General features: G+C 37.8%; 1 protein-coding gene across 1 annotated transcript in view; it reads right to left on the bottom strand.

Annotated features, from left to right (window-relative positions):
- Positions 1 to 2,304: 2,304 nt before the first annotated feature.
- Positions 2,305 to 20,745, bottom strand: part of SCP2 (sterol carrier protein 2) — a 58,565-nt gene continuing 40,124 nt past the window's right edge. Inside the window, exon 12 of the mRNA XM_037498927.2 lies at positions 2,305 to 2,477. Coding sequence (XP_037354824.1) covers positions 2,320 to 2,477 — 158 coding nt within the window. The 3' untranslated portion in view covers positions 2,305 to 2,319. The remainder of the gene's footprint in view (positions 2,478 to 20,745) is intronic.

The raw sequence follows: 20,745 nt of genomic DNA, 5'->3' as shown, positions 1-20,745 counted from the left end.
GCGAAGCAGACCTCTTCTGTCTCACCTGCTGCTCCCCTCGGCAGTGTATTTCAGTCAGTCTGCCTGTTTTGTTCCCCACTCTGTATCTGGTGAATCTTCTCACCGCCCCCACCCCCTGCCATCTCTGGCCTACCCCAGCTCATGTATGCATAAATAATCTTAAAAATAAAAATAAAACCAAATGACAACCTTATTTTCAAATTACAATTTGTACCACAGTTATTTTCCCAACTGTGGCCTTTGTAGTGAGATATATTCTATCACTAAAAGGATCAATAACATCTTTCATATTTTCAGCCTACTTCTTTTATCAGTCATAAATATGTCACCTAAACTTTTTCATACTCCATATTCCCCGAAATACCAACACTGGTTAATGTGAACAATTTTATCTCACATTTCATCTCCTGAAAATAAAAGAACTATGATAACTCCATGTTTAAAGTAGAATTTCTTGCTGAAAAATCATAATCTTCTATTCCCAGCAAATTACAAAGCTATACTAATGTGCTCACTATGGCAGTCCTTTATAGTTTGGCTTTTCCTCCAAATAAAACTGGATGGTATTTCAGAGAACATTATAGAAACAGTCAGATTGAGGAGGAAACTTAAAATTCACTATTTTTTAATTTGAGTTGATTTTTTTTTTTTTTAATTTTTTATTTTATTTATTTATTTATACAAGCACCGGGTATAGTCAGAAGTGAGAGAATTCACCAGAGCCAGAGCGGGGAGCAGAGCAGGCAGAAGGACCGAAGCACACTGCTGAGGGGAGCAGCGGGCGGGCGGCAGGAGAGGTCTGCGCGCCATGTGGGACCCTTCCTCAGGTGGCGGGGGAGCAGCCGGGGATCAAACCGGCGCTGCAGAGGCTGCGGGCAGCTTCACAGCCCAGCGCTCAACCGCTGCGCCACCAGGGGAGGCCCAATTTGAGTTGATTTAATAAACATTTGTTCACTATGAGAGATATCCTCACAGGGGTGGGAGGAATAAGTCTTAAGTTTCAAGGATTTTATACAAAAAAGGGAATAAAAACAAGCTAAATACACTACAGCTAAACCAATTTAGAGAGGGACCCAAGAAGTACAGAGTTGTGGATATCTAAAAGGAAGAAATGGTTCCTGAGACTGGGCCTTAAAAGAAAGAATTTTTATAATAGAAATTATATTCCAAGAAGTGAAAGAAGACAGAGACTCAAGAGCTTGTAAAATATATCATGGATTCTGTAAATGTGTCTCATTATCTTTGTGGAACCAAAAGTATGAAAAAAATTAATAATTACTAAGAAGTTCAAGAGAAAAAAGAGTGCCAATTAGTGTTGAGAACTACTACAGCAGGGTTAAAGAGAGTAAGGATGAGAAATAAAGACAAGGACATTTCATAATCTGAGCATTGGTGGCCTTATCTGACCTCAATGAAGTCAGAAAATAGACTAAGATACTTCAGTATGGAAAAACAAAAGTGGTTCGATATAAAAGACTCACTGTGAAAGAGAACAATTAAGGCAAGAAGAAAAACAGATCTTCAGAACAGGGAAAACCTAAACATGTTTGCTGACAGTGGGAATGGATCCAATGGAAAGGCAAAGATGGAAAGATTTTTTTTCAAAAAAAGGAATGTGAAAGGATAATATCTGGAACAAAGCTATGAAAAGAAGTGATTAGAAATAATAGCATGCAAAGAGGAAAGAAAGCTGGGTCTAGAAAGAGGGACTATTATTCCTCTGGGAAAGCAGAGCATTTCTCTGAGAAAAGAGAAAGGAAGTTGAGGTATTCTGTAAGGTTTAGGAAAGAAAGTGCTCAGAGATTTGAGAGGCACACAGACACTTATTTGATAGAAAGGCAGAAAATCAGCAAGGGAAATAAAAAGGATTGAAGCAGCAGTGACAGCTTAGCTGGTTTCAGAAACATAAATTTACAGAAATTCATTCTGCGGATTCGGTGACTTTTTCCAAACAAACTCAGAAGCCTGGGAGGCTATGAGAAGAAAGTAAACCGTGGGAAAGGAAAGCAAAAAGTGACTTGCCCAAATTAAAATTACTCAGTTTGGCAGGGGTTGAGACCAGTACCCAGCCAGCTTGGGTTTTTAATTCACCACTCTCTTTTGACCATGCTGCCTCCCTTTTGAACAAAATTTTCCTAAGGCTGGTTAAATTTAAAAGCTAATGGTGAGTTTAAAAGTGTTAAAGTCATGCCATTAAAACAACTGTAATGAGATACTTATTCTTTGAATAATAAGACAATAAAATTAGGACTTTTTTTCTGCCGTCATTAGTTGTAAAAAGTCAGAACCATTCGCTGCCAGAAAAAAATAGGATGTCCCTTACCTGGCGGCTTCAGGAAAACCCATCTTGTACAGCGTGACAACTACAGCTCCTCCAAGGCCTAAATTATGCTGAAGAGCAACCTTTGCACCAGGAACCTGCCTTTTTCCGGCTTCCCCTCTCAGCTGCCAGCAGAGTTCAGCACATTGAGCCAGACCTAACAAATCAAACACAGAGCAGCCAGATACATTGGTTTATAAAGTGGCCGCATCAGCTTTCACAAGACAGCAAAAGGCTAACTTTTAATTGTGATTTTTAATAAAAACACTTAATTAAGCCCACATATTAAAACCTAAATAATAAATTTTCTTAAATGCACTGATGGTTTTTGCACGTATTTTCCCCCTAAATAATCTCAGTATTTAGACATTATCCAGGCCTAAGAAATTCTCTGCACTCTTTAAAAAATTTATCCAAGCTGTCATTTTCTGGCCATGTTGAAAGAGAAAACACTGAATATACTGTTCTGTGGTCTGCATTATAAAAATAATTACTAATTTTATCATTTATAATGTATCAAAAGAGAAATGTAGGATTTGGGAATTCATAAAAATTCCCCAAAAAGGAGGAATTTTCCCATTATTTTTCCCAAATAGATCCCAAGAAAGATCAACTGTATTTCAGAGTTATTCACAGGTATTCACAAAAATAATCTCTAGAATCACAAAAATAACATTTTGTCCCCTGGTAATAAAATCAAAGTTTTTTAGAGCTGGATAAGAACTTAAGGATGCAAATACTGTTCTCAGTTCTCCAGAACTCCCATCCCTCCTGACCAGTTCATCCAGTTCCTCAGAACCAGTTCCAAACTGATAATCAGTGCCTGAGATGTGGGATAAGAACAGGAAGGAAAGAGGATGACAGAACTCTCCAGGTTCTATCTAAAAGAAGGCCAGGGGGCCTCCCCGGTGGCGCAGCGGTTGAGCGCTGGGTTGCGAAGCTGCCCGCGGCCTCTGCAAAGCTGCCCGCGGCCTCTGCAAAGCTGCCCGCGGCCTCTGAGGCACCGGTTCGATCCCCGGCTGCTCCCCGGCCACCAGAGGAGGATCCCACATGGTGCGCAGACCTCTCCTGCCACCCGCTGCTCCCCTCAGCAGTGTACTTCAGTCCTTCTGCCTGCTCTGCTCCCCGCTCTGGCTCTGGTGAATTCTCTCACCCTCCCGCACTTCTGACTGTACCCAGTGCATGTATAAACAAAATAAATAAATAAATAAATAAATAAATAAAAGAAGGCCAGATGAGGATTTACAGAATTCAAACAAAAAGGCAGATGACTTTATAATGGGGTAGTCTAACAAAAATGGGCTGAAGAGAGTATTAGGCCCATCAGAGATTTCAGAGGACATCTCTGGGTCAAACCCAGAAAAACTGATACCAGAGGAATGACAAAGACCAGGGAGGAGGTCCTGCGAAAAGTTTCGTAATTTTCCCCTCTGGGGAAATGAAAAAGTCCATAGGATCTGAAGAGCCCTATTTATTTTGGCAAACAAACTACTCTAGTGTTGGGTGTGACAATGAGAAAGGCTATGAAATGGTGCACAGTTTCACAAAGTCCTGTGTTTTTCTAATATTAAGGAGGAAGGACAAACTGAATGATTCTACTAATCCAAACTTTGAGGCAATTGATTTACTAGATATTGGTATCTGCCATTGCAACAGGGTGGTCCCCAGGAAAGGAGGTTCCAGGTTCCCTGCCCCACCCAAGGGAGGGTGGAGCTGAGCAGGAAGAGGAGAAGCTGCAGAAGAGACTAAGGAAGGAAGCAGGATGGAGAAGGAGACCTGGAGGAGGCACATGGAGCCTAGAGACACGTAAAGAAACTGCGCTTGTCTTTTGGTCGTGGACTGGGTGACACAGATGTGGGTGAGACCTGTGGGGAGGTGACAATGGCAGCTTTTATCTTGATGTTGATTTTGCTCTTTTCCTTCCGGGCTTGTCCGGTTGTTTGTGACCCTTTTCTGTGGGTCCCCACTGGAAGATGCTTTAGACTTGTAGCAGGCTTTGGGGCCTTGTTCTGGGCCAATCCCATATGGATGGAGTTTTACCCACGAGGGGACGGGTAACTTTGGGTGCTTCATTTAGAAACTAGACTCTTTGCCTTACCTATATTGTTTCCTAGTTTTTATTAAAGTTCCTTCCCATTAAAGTCTCATATGTTTTGTGTTGATGCGGCGGATGGCAGAACCCATTTAGAATAAGCAGGTTTGCGGGGTTTGGGCTGCCCCTCTCCCTGTCCTATAACACCATAACAAAAAGCTCAAATGTTTAACAAACTTGTTAAGACACCAAAAAAAATGTATTTGAACTGGTCTTACATATACATGGGTGGAAAATATTGATAGTTTTCTTCCCAGAAGTATAATTAACACATAGTTTACAAATAACTGAGAAAAAATTCAACCTCACCTTGATCAAATCAAACAGAACGATACAATTTTTAACCAATCAAACGAACAAGGATGTTTAAAAATGGGACTAATCAACGCTGGGGAAACCACAGCAAGAGAGCCATCTCCATTCAATATTGGCAAAAGTTCTAACCAATACAACCTTTTTGGAAAGCAATGTGTAAAATTAGTAAGAGGCCTTGGAAGTCATTCTATGGAAATAAGCATAGACAACTTAATACACACAGCTATCAGTTCAGGACATTGTTATAATAGGGAAAGCCTACATAATCCAGATGTAAAATAAATGGTTATGAAAACTATGAGCTATCCATGTAACAAGTATTATGTTCCTATTTTAAAATAATTTTAAAAAGTTTTACAGAAGATGTTTAAAAAGAGGTTTGTTATAAAGCATTATAGGAAAGACTTATGATATAATCATAGTAAAAAATGCAAGGAGCCAGTGAGATGTTCATCGACCCATCCACCCAAAAAATATTTATTGAATTCCTATTATACACCAGACACTGCATAAAGGCTCAGAAGATCCAACAAGAAATAAGAGAGGCATGATCTTTTTGCTCAGGAATAGTCTGAGATATATAGATGCGGGTATTTACAACACAGTCTGATAATGTCATCAGAGGCATTACCACAAACATATAGAAGAGGATACCTAGCATAGTTTGCCAGGCCAAGGAATCATTCCCATATGAACAAAGAACTATCTAAATTGAATCCTACAAATAGAGAGCTAGTCAGACAAAAAGGAGGAAAAAATGCTTCAAGGAGATGAGCATATATGCAGAGAAGGAACATGGGGTGCTATGTTAAATCAGCCAAAGCAGATTTCAGAGCAAAGACTTGCCAGGAAAAGGTCATAAATGATAATGGGGAAAATAAAGAACTGTATTAACAGATGATATAAATTGCCTATACAAAATTTTTATTTACTTTTTATATCCTAAAAGGAGAGGTTTATTTTTTATTTATTTTTTTTTTTCTGTGTGTATTTTTATTCCATTGCCATATGATTTTGATTAGTATTGCTTTGTGGTATAATTCAAAGTCTGGGTGTGTGATACCTCCATATTTCTTTTTTTTTTTTTTATCTTAAATTTTATTTTTATATTCCCCCATACAATTGCAAACGCCCCATTCTGACCCCAATCCTTCCCCTCCCGCCCCCCACCCCCCAAAAAGTGTCTCTGGTTCATAGTTTTTTGTTGATTTTGATTTTCACTTTCTTATATTCATTTTCCTGGTCCCTTATTTAAGTTTTCTAGATTCCTGCTATGAGTGAGACCATCCGGTATTTTTCTTTTTCTTTTTGGCTTATTTCGCTGAGCATGATCCCTTCCAGCGCCATCCATGTTGCTGCAAATTGCATGTGTTTATCTTTTTTGAATGCTGAGTAATATTCCATGGTATATATGTACCACATCTTCTTGATCCAGTCATCTACTTTTGGGCATTTGGGTTGTTTCCAAAGCTTAGCTATTGTAAACAGTGCTGCTATAAACATAGGGGTGCAGGTGCTCTTTGGAATTGATGTTTCTGTGTCCTTTGGGTAAATACCTAGGAGTGGAATTGCTGGATCATATGGAAGCTCTATGTTTAGTAGGTCCAGAAATCTCCACACAGCTCTCCATAGTGGTTGGACCAGTTTGCACTCCCACCAACAGTGCAGAAGAGTTCCTTTTTCTCCACATCCTCGCCAACATTTGTTGTTGCTAGTTTTTTTAATATGTGCCATTCTCACTGGTGTGAGATGGTATCTCATGGTAGTTTTGATTTGCATTTCCCTGATTACAAGTGATGTTGAACATTTTTTCATATGTCTGTTGGCCATTTGCATTTCCTCTTCAGAGAAGTTTCTTTTTAGCTCTTCTGCCCATTTTTTGACTGGATTATTTTCTTTGTTGTTGCTGAGTCTCATCAGCTCTTTGCAGATTTTTGTGATCAGTCCTTTATCATTAGTGTTGGGTGCAAAAATGTTCTCCCAGTTGGTGGGGTTTCTCTTTGTTTTTGTTATTGTCTCTTTTGCTGTGCAGAAGCTCTTTAATTTGATGTAGTCCCAGCTGTTTATCTTTCTCTTCACTATCACTGCTTTGGGTGATGTGTCTGTAAAGATGTCTTTGATGTGCAAATCCCGTAGTGTTTCGCCTATATTTCCTTCTATGTATTTTATGGTTTCAGGTCTTATGTCTAGTTCTTTAATCCATTTTGAGTTGATTTTTGTGTATGGTGTGAGGTAGTGGTCAAGCTTCATTCTTTTGCATGTAGCGACCCAGTTTTCCCAGCACCATTTATTGAACAAACTTTCTTTGCTCCAATGCATAGTCTTTGCTCCTTTGTCAAAGATTAGTTGACCATAAATCTGTGGGTTTATTTCTGGATTTTCTATTCGATTCCATTGGTCTGTATGTCTGTTCTTGTTCCAATACCATGCAGTTTTGATGATTATGGCTTTGTAGTATAGTTTGAAGTCTGGGAGTTTGATGCCTCCATTTCCTTCTTTTTTTTTCAGTAGAGCTTTGGCTATTCGGGGTTTTTGGTGATTCCATATGAATTTCATCAATAATTGTTCTATTTCTTTGAAGAATGCCATTGAGATTTTGATTGGAATAGCATTGAATCTGTATATCGCTTTTGGTAGGATGGCCATTTTTTTTTTTTTTTTTTTTTAATAGAGGCATGCTTTATTTATTTATTTGTTTTGTTTGTTTGTTTTTGTTTATACATGCACTGGGTACAGTCAGAAGCGCGGGAGGGCGAGAGAATTCACCAGAGCCAGAGCGGGGAGCAGAGCAGGCAGAAGGACTGAAGTACACTGCTGAGGGGAGCAGCGGGCTGCAGGAGAGGTCTGCGCGCCATGTGGGACCCTCCTCCGGTGGCTGGGGAGCAGCCGGGGATCGAACCGGCGCCTCGGGCGCGGGCAGCTTCGCAACCCAGCGCTCAACCGCTGCGCCACCGGGGAGGCCCAGGATGGCCATTTTAATAATGTTTATTCTTCCAATCCATGAGCAGGGGATGTCTTTCCATTTCTTTGTGTCTTCTTCTATTTCTTTTAACAGTGTTTTATAGTTTTCTTTGTATAGGTCCTTTACCTCTTTTGTTAGATTTATTCCCAAATATTTGATTTTTTTTGTTTCAATAATAAAAGGGGTGGTTTTTTTGATTTCTTCTTCTTCAGATTTATTGTTTGTGTATAGGAAGGCTACTGACTTTTGCGTGTTGATTTTGTATCCTGCCACTTTACTGAACTGACTGATGAGTTGAATTAGTTTTAGGAGAGGTTTATTTTTAGAAAGGAAAGGAGAAGATGCTTGCATATAGTTTTATATGGTTTTTCTAAGTGGAAAATTTATTTTTTTTTTAATTTTCTTTTAAAGATTTATTTATTTAAGCATGCAAGAACTGGGGTGTAAGCCAAAGGTGTGTGGGGTGAGAGGATTCACCAGATAGAGTGGGGAGCAGAACAGGCAGATGTACTGAAATACACTGCTGAGGTGAGCAGGGGGCGAGACAGGCGAGGTCTGCTTCCCTGTGTGGGTTGCTCCCTGACCAGGGGATCAAACTCATACTGCAGTGGCTGTCGATAGCTTGACAGCAATGTCTTTAACCCCTGTTCCACCAGGGAGGCCCAATTAGAAAATTTAAAAGGAATTCATGTTTTTAAACTGACAATGAACAAAAGAATATCCTGTTCGAATGCTTAAATCTTGTTCTTTTATTATGAATATTGTTATGGCAGCTTGAAGCTTTTTTTTTTTTTTTCCACCCCAGATCTGAGCAAGTTAACAAGAAACCAACATTTTGGAACATAAACTTTTTTTTTTTTTTTTTTTTTTTTTTTTTTTATACATGCACTGGGTACAGTCAGAAGCGCGGGAGGGTGAGAGAATTCACCAGAGCCAGAGCGGGGAGCAGAGCAGGCAGAAGGACCGAAGTACACTGCTGAGGGGAGCAGCGGGCGGCAGGAGAGGTCTGCGCGCCATGCGGGACCCTCCTCCGGTGGCCGGGGAGCAGCCGGGGATCGAACTGGCGCCGCAGAGGCCGCGAGCAGCTTCGCAACCCAGCGCTCAACCGCTGCGCCACCGGGGAGGCCCTGGAACATAAACTTTAAAGCTAATTCTCCAATACTGATTTCCCACTAAAGTAGCAATATCTTACAATTAAACTAAAACCATTTACAGAAAAGAACCTTACATCCTCATCACCCCATTTTAATTCAGCATGTTTTGGAAGCATTGATTTGACCATTTTCTGATTCTTTCAGAATTTCTATTGCAGTCTGTTATCCAAGAAACTAGGGTAAAAATATTTAAACGACTCAGAACTGTCATTCTGATACATTTTCCAGGAGTCGGAATTCTTTCTTGGGATACAATTAATGGCCAAATGTCAGACTTAAAGTATATTCAAATGTTTGTATGCAGCAAGTAAACATTTACTTTTCAATAATTCCTCATCCTTAGTCAGAACACCAATCAAGTCATTAAGATTTATAAGTTTTTCCCTCAACATACTACACCACCACTACTAAATACTATCCCTCAAAGACTGATGGCTAGGGGAAATTTTTACCAATACCATGGACTCTCTTTGAAGTATTTAAAAAGTATTTAAAAAGTACATAAATTCCATCTTTGGGGAGGTTTTAAGTCAGCTTTATAATTTCCAGGGAAAAGAACTAGATGACTTGCCAAGATTGGCAAAATTGTTACATAAGATTTTTCAAATTATTTCTTTTAAATCCAGTGTCAACAAGGTCACAGAAAAAGTAACACTCTCATATTCCATTGTTGAGAATAAACATTAGCAAAACATTAGCAAAATCTTTTTTGAAGAAAATTTTACCAATTTTTATGTATGTACTACTCTTTGACATGGTGCGTCCACTCTTTGGAATTTATCCTATGGGTATACTTGCAAAAATATGCAAAGACTCGAGGAAGCTTACTGGAGCATTGTTTACAATACCAAACTTAATACATTTTATATGTCTCCCAATAAGTAAGAAACTAGGGAAATGTCTTGCAATGCGAATATTAAAACATGAGATACTAAAAAGAATTACAAATTACTTGCAAGCGATAATATGAAAACACATTCAAGATGTAAGTAAAAAATGCAGTCTGTTTTTTCTCCTACCTGTAATTTTTGAAATCACATTTTAATGATTTGTCATTCATTCATTTACACTCATTTGGGGAGTACAACTTCACCCCTCAACATGTGCACATGCTTCACTTGCCCTCTACCGAAGCTCCACTGCCAATATACTATTTATGTGACTTTTTTATTCTATTTTTCTGTATGTGATACACACATAAGAACATATACAGAGAGAGAAAGATTCTATAAACACACATTTACATATGTATTTGTACAATATAACAATTTTTGGAAAAATACAAAGGTATTCAAAGGGATTGACTGTGAGGAATAGAACTAAGAATAAGGATAAAGAGAAGGACTTCTTAAATGTTAAAATTTGCCATCCAGCTATAATATTAAAAAGCTTATCTTTTTCTTTAAAGATTTATTTATTTATGCATACAAGAACTGGGGTATAAGCAAGAGGTGTGGGGGGTGGGTGGATTCACCAGAGACAGAGTGGGGAGCAGAACAGGCAGATGTACTGAAATACACTGCTGAGGGGAGCAGCGGGCAAGTCAGGAGAGTTCTGCTGAGCTATGTGGGTAGCTCCCTGGCTGGCTGGGGATTGAACTTGTGCTATAGTGGCTGCGGATAGCTTCATAGGTTGCGTCTTAACCCCTTGCACCTCCAAGGAGGTCCTAAAAAGCATATCTTTGGAAAACTATTTGGCAGTGTCTTATAAAGTTAAACATGCGGAGCCTCCCTGGTAGCTCAAGTGGTTAAGTCTCAGCACTATGAAGCTATCCGCAGCCATTGCCAGGGAGCTAACCCACATTGCCCAGCAGACATCTCCTGTCTCACCTGTTGCTCTCCTCAGCAGTGTATTTCAGTCTATCCACCTATTCTGCTCCCCACTCTGTCTCTGGTGAATCCTCTCACACACACACCCCCCTCTGGCCTACACCCCAGCTCTTGTATGCATAAATAAAATAAATCTTTAAAAAAATAAATTAAATTAAACATGCATCTGCCCTATGATCCAGCAATTCTACTCTGAGTTATTTAACTCAAGAAAATGAAAAAAGTATGTCTATAAACAGACTTGTACAAAAAGTTAATAGCAGCCTTATCTGTAACAGCCCCAAAGAAAAAGAACTCAAATGTCTATCAACAGAAGGATGAATAAACAAAGTGGTATATATAAACAAGAGGATACTACTTAGCGATAAAAAAGAATGAATTATTGATATGGGAATAATCTGGAAGAAACTTACATTCTACTGAGTTAAAGAAGCCATACACAAAGGAGTACATATACATACTATGTGGTTCCATTTCTATGAAGTTCTAGAATCAGCAAAAAACTAGTCTAATGTGGTTGATTAGCCTGGTTGTAGGGGGAGGAGTTAGAAAATGGGAGAAAGGGAAGCCATAATCTATGATTATGGAAATGTCCTGTATCTTGTTTTAACTGGTAGCTACATGATGTACACAACAATCAAAACCAATCATTTAAAATTTATAATTCAATGCTTTTTATATGTACAGATATGTTTAACCATCACTATAATCAATTCAGAAAGTACTCATTACAACAAAAAGAAATCCAGCATACTCTTTAGCTATTCCTCTCCTATCTCCTTCAGTCCTATGCAAATACTAATATACTTGCTGTCTCTATAAATTTGCCTATTTTGGACATTTCATATGAATGAGATCATGTAACATGTGATCTTTTCTGACTGCCTTCTTTAACATAGCAAAATATTTTCAAGGTTTAAGGTTTATGTTGTAGCATGGGCCAGCACTTCATTTCTTTTATGGTGGAAAATATTCCATTATATGAATATAGCACATTTTGTTTATCCAGTCATCAGGAGATGGCAGACATCTAGGCTATTTCCACCTTTTGGTTATTATAAATAATGCGGCTAATATAAACAATTGGGATTTTGTGAGAACTGTACATTTTATTTATATGCCAATTTTAAGAAAAAAATAGGGATATGAAAAATCATACTATTACTATAAAGCATGATTTCTGAGTCTTTTAGTGGAAAGCAGAACAAAAGTATCTCAGAATGGCAAACAAATCAATTAAAATAAAAATATGCTCTTTCAAGGAGGAATAAAGTGTCATTAAAAAACAATTAAGTGAAAGCTCACATTCATCTCCTGGTGAAACAGAAGTTTCCTATATGAGAGTGAGCAAGCAGTCTGAAAGGAGAAATTAAATCACCATCTCAAATACTAACTGTAATTCTTTAATGCTTCAATGACCATACCACACAAATATTTATTATCACCCCAACTTCTCTATGTCCCATTAGCAATAACAACATTCAAGTATGACCTAATTCTTTTGAGGGATAAAGGAAACAGTTTAGTCTATTTACCAAAGACAGAAATATAGTTTAAAAGTAATGTCTGTGTGGCACTGGGCACAATATTTACACAGGGACACTGTTGCCTTGGGACCAATCATACTAAAAGGAAAATTATTTTCTTTATAAATTAAGACCGTTCTTTTCCTAAAATGGTTATAAATTGTTTCTCACACTATGATATAAACAAGGACTTTATTATTACCACCAGTTAACTGGCTACATTAATGGTTTCCTTTGTAGAAATGGTAGTGTTAGGGGGAAAGGAGAGGAAAATACTAACATTTATTGTGTTCCTACTTTGTTTTGAGGATTCTGCTATATACTTTACATATACATATTTCCTTATTGAACCCACAAAACAACCACATAAGGAAGATTTTATTCCCATTTTACGGTGTTCTAGTTTGTCAGGAATATGTCAGCTCTTTTCAAACACCATTATGAACATCCCATTCCCATTTTTTCCTTTAACTTTTTTTTTAAAGATTTATTTATTTATGCATACAAGAGCTGGGGTGCAGGATCTCCCTGGTGCGCAGGTGGTTGAGCACAGCGTTGTGAAGCTGTCAGCAGCCTCTGCAGTGCCGGTTCGATCTCCACCAGCCGCGGAGGTACCCACATGGCGCAGCAGACCTCTCCTGTCTCTCCTGCTGCTCCCCGCAGCAGTGTATTTTGGCCAATTTGCCTGTTCTGTTCCCCGCTCTGTTTCTGGTGCATCCTCTCACCCTCTCCCACATCTGGCCTGTACTCTGGTTCTTGTATAAATAAATCTTAAAAAAAAAACACAAGAGCTGGGGTGTAGGCCAGAGGTGCGGGGTATAGAGTGAGAGGATTCACCAGAGACAGAATGGGGAGCACAACAGGCAGACTGACTGACTGAAATACACTGCTGAGGGGAGCAATGTGGGTGAGACAGGAGAGGTCTGCTGTGCCATGAGGGTTGCCTCCCTGGCCAGGAATTGAACTCATGCTGCAACAGCTGCGGATTGCTTCATTGTGCTGATGCTTAACCCCTTGCACCATAAAGGAAGCCCTTTTCCTTTAACTTTTTTAGTTGATTTGTTCTTTGCCCAATTGTTATTGGCAACTCACGCAGCTATGTTGTTAAAATAGTTGTTGCTGATTGTTCTCAACAAATGACTCTGGGGACAAACTTTCCACGAGTAAGTTCTCAGTTACACAAAGACAAGACTTTCATACTAGGGAACTGTCAGATAGGTCAAATAAAAGCATACCTCAGAGATATTGTGGGTTTGGTTTCAGACCACCACAATAAAGTAAACATCACAATAAAGTGAATCACATAAATTTTCTGATTTCTCAATACATTTAAAAGTTATGTTTACACTATAATTCTGATCTTTTGTTTGTAATACCAATGTATATAAATTTATTTAAAAATATTTCATTACTGAAAAATGCTAACTATCCTCTGAGCCTTCAGCAAATTGCAATCTCTTCACTAGTATATTAATTTGTAAAAAAAAAAAAAAAAAACCAAACACATATGCAAAGCACAACAAAGAAAAGTACAATGAAACAAGGTATGCTTGCAATGACACTTCTCTTGATTATGACTGTTTCAACTCTTTTCTACTCCTCCAATGCTAGCTAGACTGCTTATTTTCACCATGTTTAGCAGACTGTTGGTTTTCAAAGCTACCATGGAACTGGGGAAAAGGCAGTGGTATTAGAGCAAGTCAAAATGCCACAAAGCTTACTGTTCTTACGGAAATTTAGCTGTTTGTTTGTTTTTAATAAATATTCCCCCCAGATAGTTGTAAGCCTTTGGTTAATTTTCAAAGTTCTGAAAAAAATTTTCCGGCACTCTTGGTATTTTTATAAAGAGTATTTTCAGATGTTGTTATTTTGCCACTCCCAATGAAGTCATTCTAATTCCCCTCATTTTTAGGTTTCTTTATTAGATTATTTAGAGCATTCTAGTAGTAGTATTTTGTGGGGATTATAATATATTTAGAAATACATGTATTATAACACACAAATAAGAAAAGGAGATGAATGAATGGAAAAATACACTGTTGCAAAAATATCTCACATTATATGTGAAGTGGTATAGCATTATTTGAAGGTAGAATGTGATAAACTAAAGATGCATGTGGCAAATCTTAGAGCAACTACCAGAGAATGAGAAAAAGAAAAATTCAAGAAGAGAAAAAGTAAAATGCTAAACAATACCCAATTAACAAAATGATAGCATGGAAAGAGAGAAAAAAAAAGTAAAAAATAAGACAAAACAAATTGCAAGGTTTCACATTATAATGCAACTATCTATGTACATATTTGTCTCTCTTACTCTCATGTAATCTACTTTTCTGTGTTAGATCATAAGCTTACTAAATTTGAGTGATAAAGTAAAATAAATAAAGTTAATTGCTATAATGAAAAAATTATTAATGATAATATTTGTATTTTGGAATTTAAGAATTTATAAAATTTTAATCAATAAGACAATTAGGAAAGAATAAAACTTACCTATCTTTATAAAAATAAATCACAGAATTTTAGTATTAAGTTACTTAAGAAATTCTTTGTACAATTTCATTTTAAAATTAAGGAAACTAAGTGTCAGAGTGATTAATTAACTTCTAGTTCAGTTCTACCAAGACAAAATGCCAAAAACATACAACTATGTGCTGAATTCAAATGATTCTTTTTTTTTAAATGTTTCTTTCTTTTTTTTTTTTGCATAGATGAACTAGGGTGTAGTAGGCCAGAGGTGTAGGGATAAGAGGATTCACCAAAGAGAGTGGGGAGCAGAACAGGCAGATGCACTAAAATACACTGCTAAAGGGACTATCAGGACAGGAGAGGTGTGCTGCACCTGGCCAGGATAGAACTCAGGCCATAGTGGTGAAAAAGCTGATACTTAATCCCTAGGCCACCAGGGAGGCCCTCAAATGATTCTTGTCTAACAGGTCTAACAAGTTCTACATTTGAAAACATGTTGCTAATTAAGCAGTACACCTGTTTGAAAATAACCAAACGTTTAGAAATATATTGTTGGATTTAATTATTAAATTCTCATCAACTAATCAAAATTGAAGTGTACTGTACTTAAGGAAAACAAAATATACCATGGCTAAACATTTTTTTATTTTAATATATTTTATTTTATATAATTCTTAAATCATTTTTCATTTTTGCACAATGTATGCATTTTCATTTTGGTTATATTCCCCATATAATTCTCACCCCCCCTTATCTGACCCACCTAAACATTCATTTTATATTTTTTTTTTTAGCATGGGGAAATCTTTTTTTTTTTTAATTTTTTTATTTTAACATTTATCAATTTTTTTACTTTTTTTTAGACAATATTTGCTTCCCCCCACCCCCTCAGATTGAGTCCCCATTGAATCTCCTTCCCCAAGGCACTCATGCACCATCACCACAGTCCCCTGTGCTCCTCCCTCCCTCCCTCTCACCCCTCTCCCTCTTCCTCCCCTGCAGGATGTCTCTGGTTTACAATTGTCTGTTTTTGCTTTCTTGTGGTTTGTACTGTAATTATTATTTTTTCACACTGATGTCCTATTTGGTTCTCCTATATTCCTGTTATAAGTGAAACCATCCGAAATTTTTCTTTTCTTTCTGGCTTATTTCACTGAGCATTATTCCTTCTAGCTCCATCCACGTTGCTATGCATGGCATGAGTTTATCTTTTTTTTTTTTTTTTTTTTTTTTTTAAATAGAGGCATGTTTGTTTTTATTTATTTATTTATTTTTGTTTATACAAGCACTGGGCACAGTCAGAAGCGCGGGAGGGTGAGAGAATTCACCAGAGCCAGAGCGGGGAGCAGAGCAGGCAGAAGGACCGAAGTACACTGCTGAGGGGAGCAGCGGGCGGCAGGAGAGGTCTGCGCGCCATGCGGGACCCTCCTCCGGTGGCCGGGAGCAGTCGGGGATTGAACCGGTGCTGCAGAGGCTGCGGGCAGCTTCGCAACCCAGCGCTCAACCGCTGCGCCACCGGGGAGGCCCGAGTTTATCTTTTTTGATTGCTGAATAATATTCCATTGTGTATGTATACCACATCTTCTTGATCCAGTCATGTATTTTTGGGCATTTGGGTTGTTTCCAGGTTTTGCCTATTATAAATAGTGCTGCAATAAACATAGGGGTACAGGTGCTCTTTTGAATCATGGTTTTTGTGTCCTTTGGGTAGATCCCTAGTAGTGGAATTGCTGGATCATATGGTAGCTCCATTTTTAGTAGATTGAGGACCCTCCAGATAGCTTTCCACAGTGGTTGGATCAGTTTGCACTCCCACCAGCAATGTAGGAGAGTTCCTTTTTCACTGCATCCTCACCAGTATTTGTTGTTGCTTGTTTCTTTGATATGTGCCATTCTTACTGGTGTAAGGTGGTATCTCAGTGTGGTTTTGATTTGCATTTCCCTGATGATAAGGGATGTTGAACATTTTTTCATATGCCTGTTGGCCATTTGCATTTCCTCTTTGGAGAAATGTCTTTTGAGTTCTTCTGCCCATTTCTTTGACTGGATTGTTAATTTTGTTTTTGTTGAGCCCTGTGAGTTCTTTGTATCTTTGTGATCAGTCCCTTATCAGTTGAATGGAGTGCAAAGTTTTTTTCCCAATCAGTGGGGTGTCTCTCTGTTTTGGTTAATGTCTCTTTGGCTGTACAGAAGCTTTTCAGTTTGATGTAACCCCAGGTGTTTATCTTTGTCTTCACTATCACTGCTTTGGGTGATGAGTCTTTAAAGATGTTTTTGAGATGTATGTCTTGCAATGTTTTACCTATATTTTCTTCTATATATTTTATGGTTTCAGGTCTTATGTCCAGTTCTTTTATCCATTTTGAGTTTATTTTTGTGCATGGTGAGATGTAGTGGTCTAGTTTTATTTTTTTGCATGTGGAGGTCCAGTTTTCCCTGCACCATTTATTGAACAAACTGTCCGTGTTCCATAGCATATTCTTTGCTCCTTTGTCAAAGATTAGTTGTTCATATAATTGTGGCTTTACTTCTGGGCTCTCTATTCGGTTCCATTGGTCTGTGTGCCTGTTTTGGTTCCAGTACCAAACTGTTTTAATTATTATGGCTTTGTAGTATAGCTTGAAGTTTGGAAGTGTGACACCTCCTTTCTCCTTTGTTTTCATCAGTAGGGCTTTGGCAATTCGTGGTTTTTTGTGGTTCCATATGAATTTCATCAGTATTTGTTCTATTTCTTTGAAGAATGTCATTGGGATTTTTATTGGAATAGCATTGAATCTGTATATTGCTTTTGGGAGGATGGCCATTTTAATAATGTTGATTCTTCCAATCCATGAGGAGGGGATATCTTTCCATTTCTTTGTGTCTTCTTCAATTTCTTTTAACAGTGTTTTATAATTTTTTTTTGTATAGGTCTTTCACCTCTTTTGTTAGGTTTATTCCCAAGTATTTGAATTTTTTGGTTTCAATTATAAAAGGGATGGTTTTCTTGATTTCTTCTTCTTCCGACTGATTGTGTATAGGAAGGCTACTGATTTTTGTGTGTGGATTTTGTATCCTGCTCCTTTACTGAACTGGTTGATTTTTTTTTAAATATTTATTTATTTGTGCACACAAGAGCTGGGGTACAGGCTAAAGATGTGGGGGGTGAGAGGATTCACCAGAGACAGAGTGGGAAGCAGAACAGGCAGACTGACTGAAATACACTGCTGGGGGGAGCAGCGGGCGAGACAGGAGAGGTCTGCCTCGCCATGTGGGTTTCTCCCTGGCAGAGACTGCGGATTGCTTCATACTGTGGTGCTTAACCCCTTGCGCCACCAGGGAGGCTCATGGTTGATTATATTGAGTAGTTTTTTTGTGGAGTTTTTAGGGTTCTCTATGTATATTATCATATCACCTGCAAATAGTGATAGTTTTACTTCTTCTTTCCCTATCTGTACTCCTTGTATGTCTTTCTCTTGTCTTATTGCCCTGGCTAGGACCTCCAGTATTATATTGAAGAGCAGTGGTGAGAGAGGACATACTTGTCTTGTTCCTGATCTTAAAGAAAAGGCCTCCAGCTTTTTGCCATTGAGAATAATGTTGGCAGTGGGTTTGTTGTATATGTCTTTTATCATGTTAAGGTATGTTCTTCTATGCCAAGAATTTCAAGGGCCTTCATCATAAATGGATATTGGACTTTGTCGAATGCTTTCTCAGCATCTATTGATATGATCATATGGTTTTTATTTTTCTTTTTGTTGATGTGTTGGATTACACTTACTGATTTTCGTATGCTGAACCATTCTTGTGCCCTTGGGATGAATCCCACTTGATCGTGGTGTACTATCCCTTTGATGCATTGTTGGATTCTATTGGCAAGGATTTTGTTGAGGATTTTTGCATCAGTGTTCATTAGGGAGATTGGCCTGTAATTTTCTTTTTTTGTGCTGTCTTTGTTTGGTTTTGGTATTAGAGTAATGTTGGCTTTGTAGAACACATTTGGTAGTATTCCTTCTTTTTCAATTTTTTGAAAGAGTTTGTGTAACATAGGCACTAATTCACTGCTGAACATTTGGTAGAATTCATTTGTGAAGCCATCTGGGCCTGGGCTTTTGTTTATGGGGAGTGCTTCGATTATTGCTCAATTTCGCTGCTTGTAATTGGTCTGTTTAGTTGCTCTATTCCTTCTTTGTCCAGCTTTGGATGATTATATCATTCTAGGAATTTGTCCATCTCTTCTAGGTTGCTGAATTTGTTTGCATATAAGTGTTCATAGTAATCTCCGATTATCCTTTTGATTTCTACTGAGTCTGTAGTGATTTCTTCTCTTTCATTTGTAAACCTATTTATATGTGTTTTCTCCCATTTTTTCTTTGTGAGCCTGGCTAGAGGTTTGTCTATTTTGTTTATTTTTTCAAAGAACCAACTTTTGGTTTCATTGATCTTTTGGATTGTTTTTTTTAATTTCCAATTTGTTTATTTCTGCTTTGATTTTTATTATTTCCTTTCTTCTACTGCATTTAGGGTTTTTTTTGGTTGTTTTTTCTATCTCTTTGAGATGTGAGATTAGGTTGTTTCTTTGAGTTCTTTCTTGTTTGTTGATGTGAGCCTGTATTGCTATATATTTTCCTCTTATTACTGCTTTTGCTGCATCCCATACATTCTGGAAAGTGGTGTCCTCCTTGTCGTTCAACTCAAAGTGCTTTTTAATTTCTTCTTTGATCCCCTCATTAGTCCAGTGGTCTTCCAGTACTGTGGATTTCAAGCTCCATAAAGTGGGAGGGTTCCTTGTTTTCTTTTCAAGATTTATTTCTAGCTTGATGCCTTTATGATTGGAGAAGATAGTTGGAATGATTTTGATGTTCATGTATCTGTTGATGTTTGTCTTGTGGCCCAGTATGTGATCGATTCTGGAAAATGATCCATGTGCACTTGAGAAAAATATGTACTCAGATTTTTTGGGGTGCAGTGTCCTATAGATGTCTGTTAAGCCCATGAGTTCTATGTCTTTATTTAGGGCTCTAGTGTCTTTATTTTTTGTCTCATTGATCTGTCCATTGGTGAGAGTGGGGTGTTGAAGTCTCCCACTATATATGTATTTTCTTTAATGTCTGCTTTCAGAGCTGATAATAATTGTCTAATATATTTTGGTGCCCCTTCATTTGGTGAGTATATGTTGATAAGTGTTATATCTTCCTGATATATTGCCCCCTTGATCATAATGTAGCGTCTGTCTATGTTTCTTTTTACCTTTTTTAATTTGAAGTCTACTTCATCTGATATAAGCATGGCTGTCCCTGCCTTCTTTTTTGGTCCATTTGCTTGTAGGATTGTTTTCCAACCTTTTACTTTCAATCTGTTTATCTTTTGTGGTTAAATGTGTTTCCTGAGACAGCAGAAGGTTGGATTTTGTTTTTTAATCCAGCCTGCTACTGTGTCTTTTTATTGATGAGTTTAATCCATTTACATTTAGAGTTAATAGATATATTGGCATCTGTGTTTGCCATTTTGTTTGTCTTTTTTGTGATTTTATTCCTTGCTTTATTCTGTTCTTCTTGTTCATTCCTCTGTTGGTTTTGGCTTTAGGACTTCTTGTAGAATTTTTTGGAGTGGGGGTTTAGTTGCAATGAATTTCTGGAGTTTCTGTTTGTCTGAGAAGGTCCATATTTTTTCTTCATAGAGGAAGGAGAACTTTGCAGGGTAAAGTATTCCTGGTTGCATTTGCTGTCCTGAAGTTTGCTGAATTATGTTACTCCATTCTCTTCTTGACCATAATGTTTCTTCGGAGAAGTCTGAAGTTAACCTGTTTGGTTTTCCCTTATAAGTTATCTGTTTCTTCCCCCTTGCCAGTTTCATTATATTTTCCTTGTCTTGGACTCTTGCAAGCTTTACTATTAGGTGTCTTGCTGTAGTTTTCTTTTCATTGTGGTAATTGGGAGTTCTTCTCACTTCTTGTATGTCTATATTCATCTCCTATTTCATGCTTGGGAAGTTTTCTTCAATTATGTCCTTGAATAATTTCTCAGTTCCTTTGTCTTTCTCCTCACCTTCTGGAATGCCTATAACTCTTACATTTCCTCTCTTCATGGAGTCTGATAA

Source organism: Talpa occidentalis, unplaced genomic scaffold, assembly GCF_014898055.3.
Source record: "Talpa occidentalis isolate TD23 unplaced genomic scaffold, MPIMG_talOcc4v2.1 talOcc4.9, whole genome shotgun sequence".
NCBI classification, from domain to species: Eukaryota; Metazoa; Chordata; class Mammalia; order Eulipotyphla; family Talpidae; genus Talpa; species Talpa occidentalis.
This window is presented reverse-complemented; position numbering and strand designations above follow the sequence as displayed.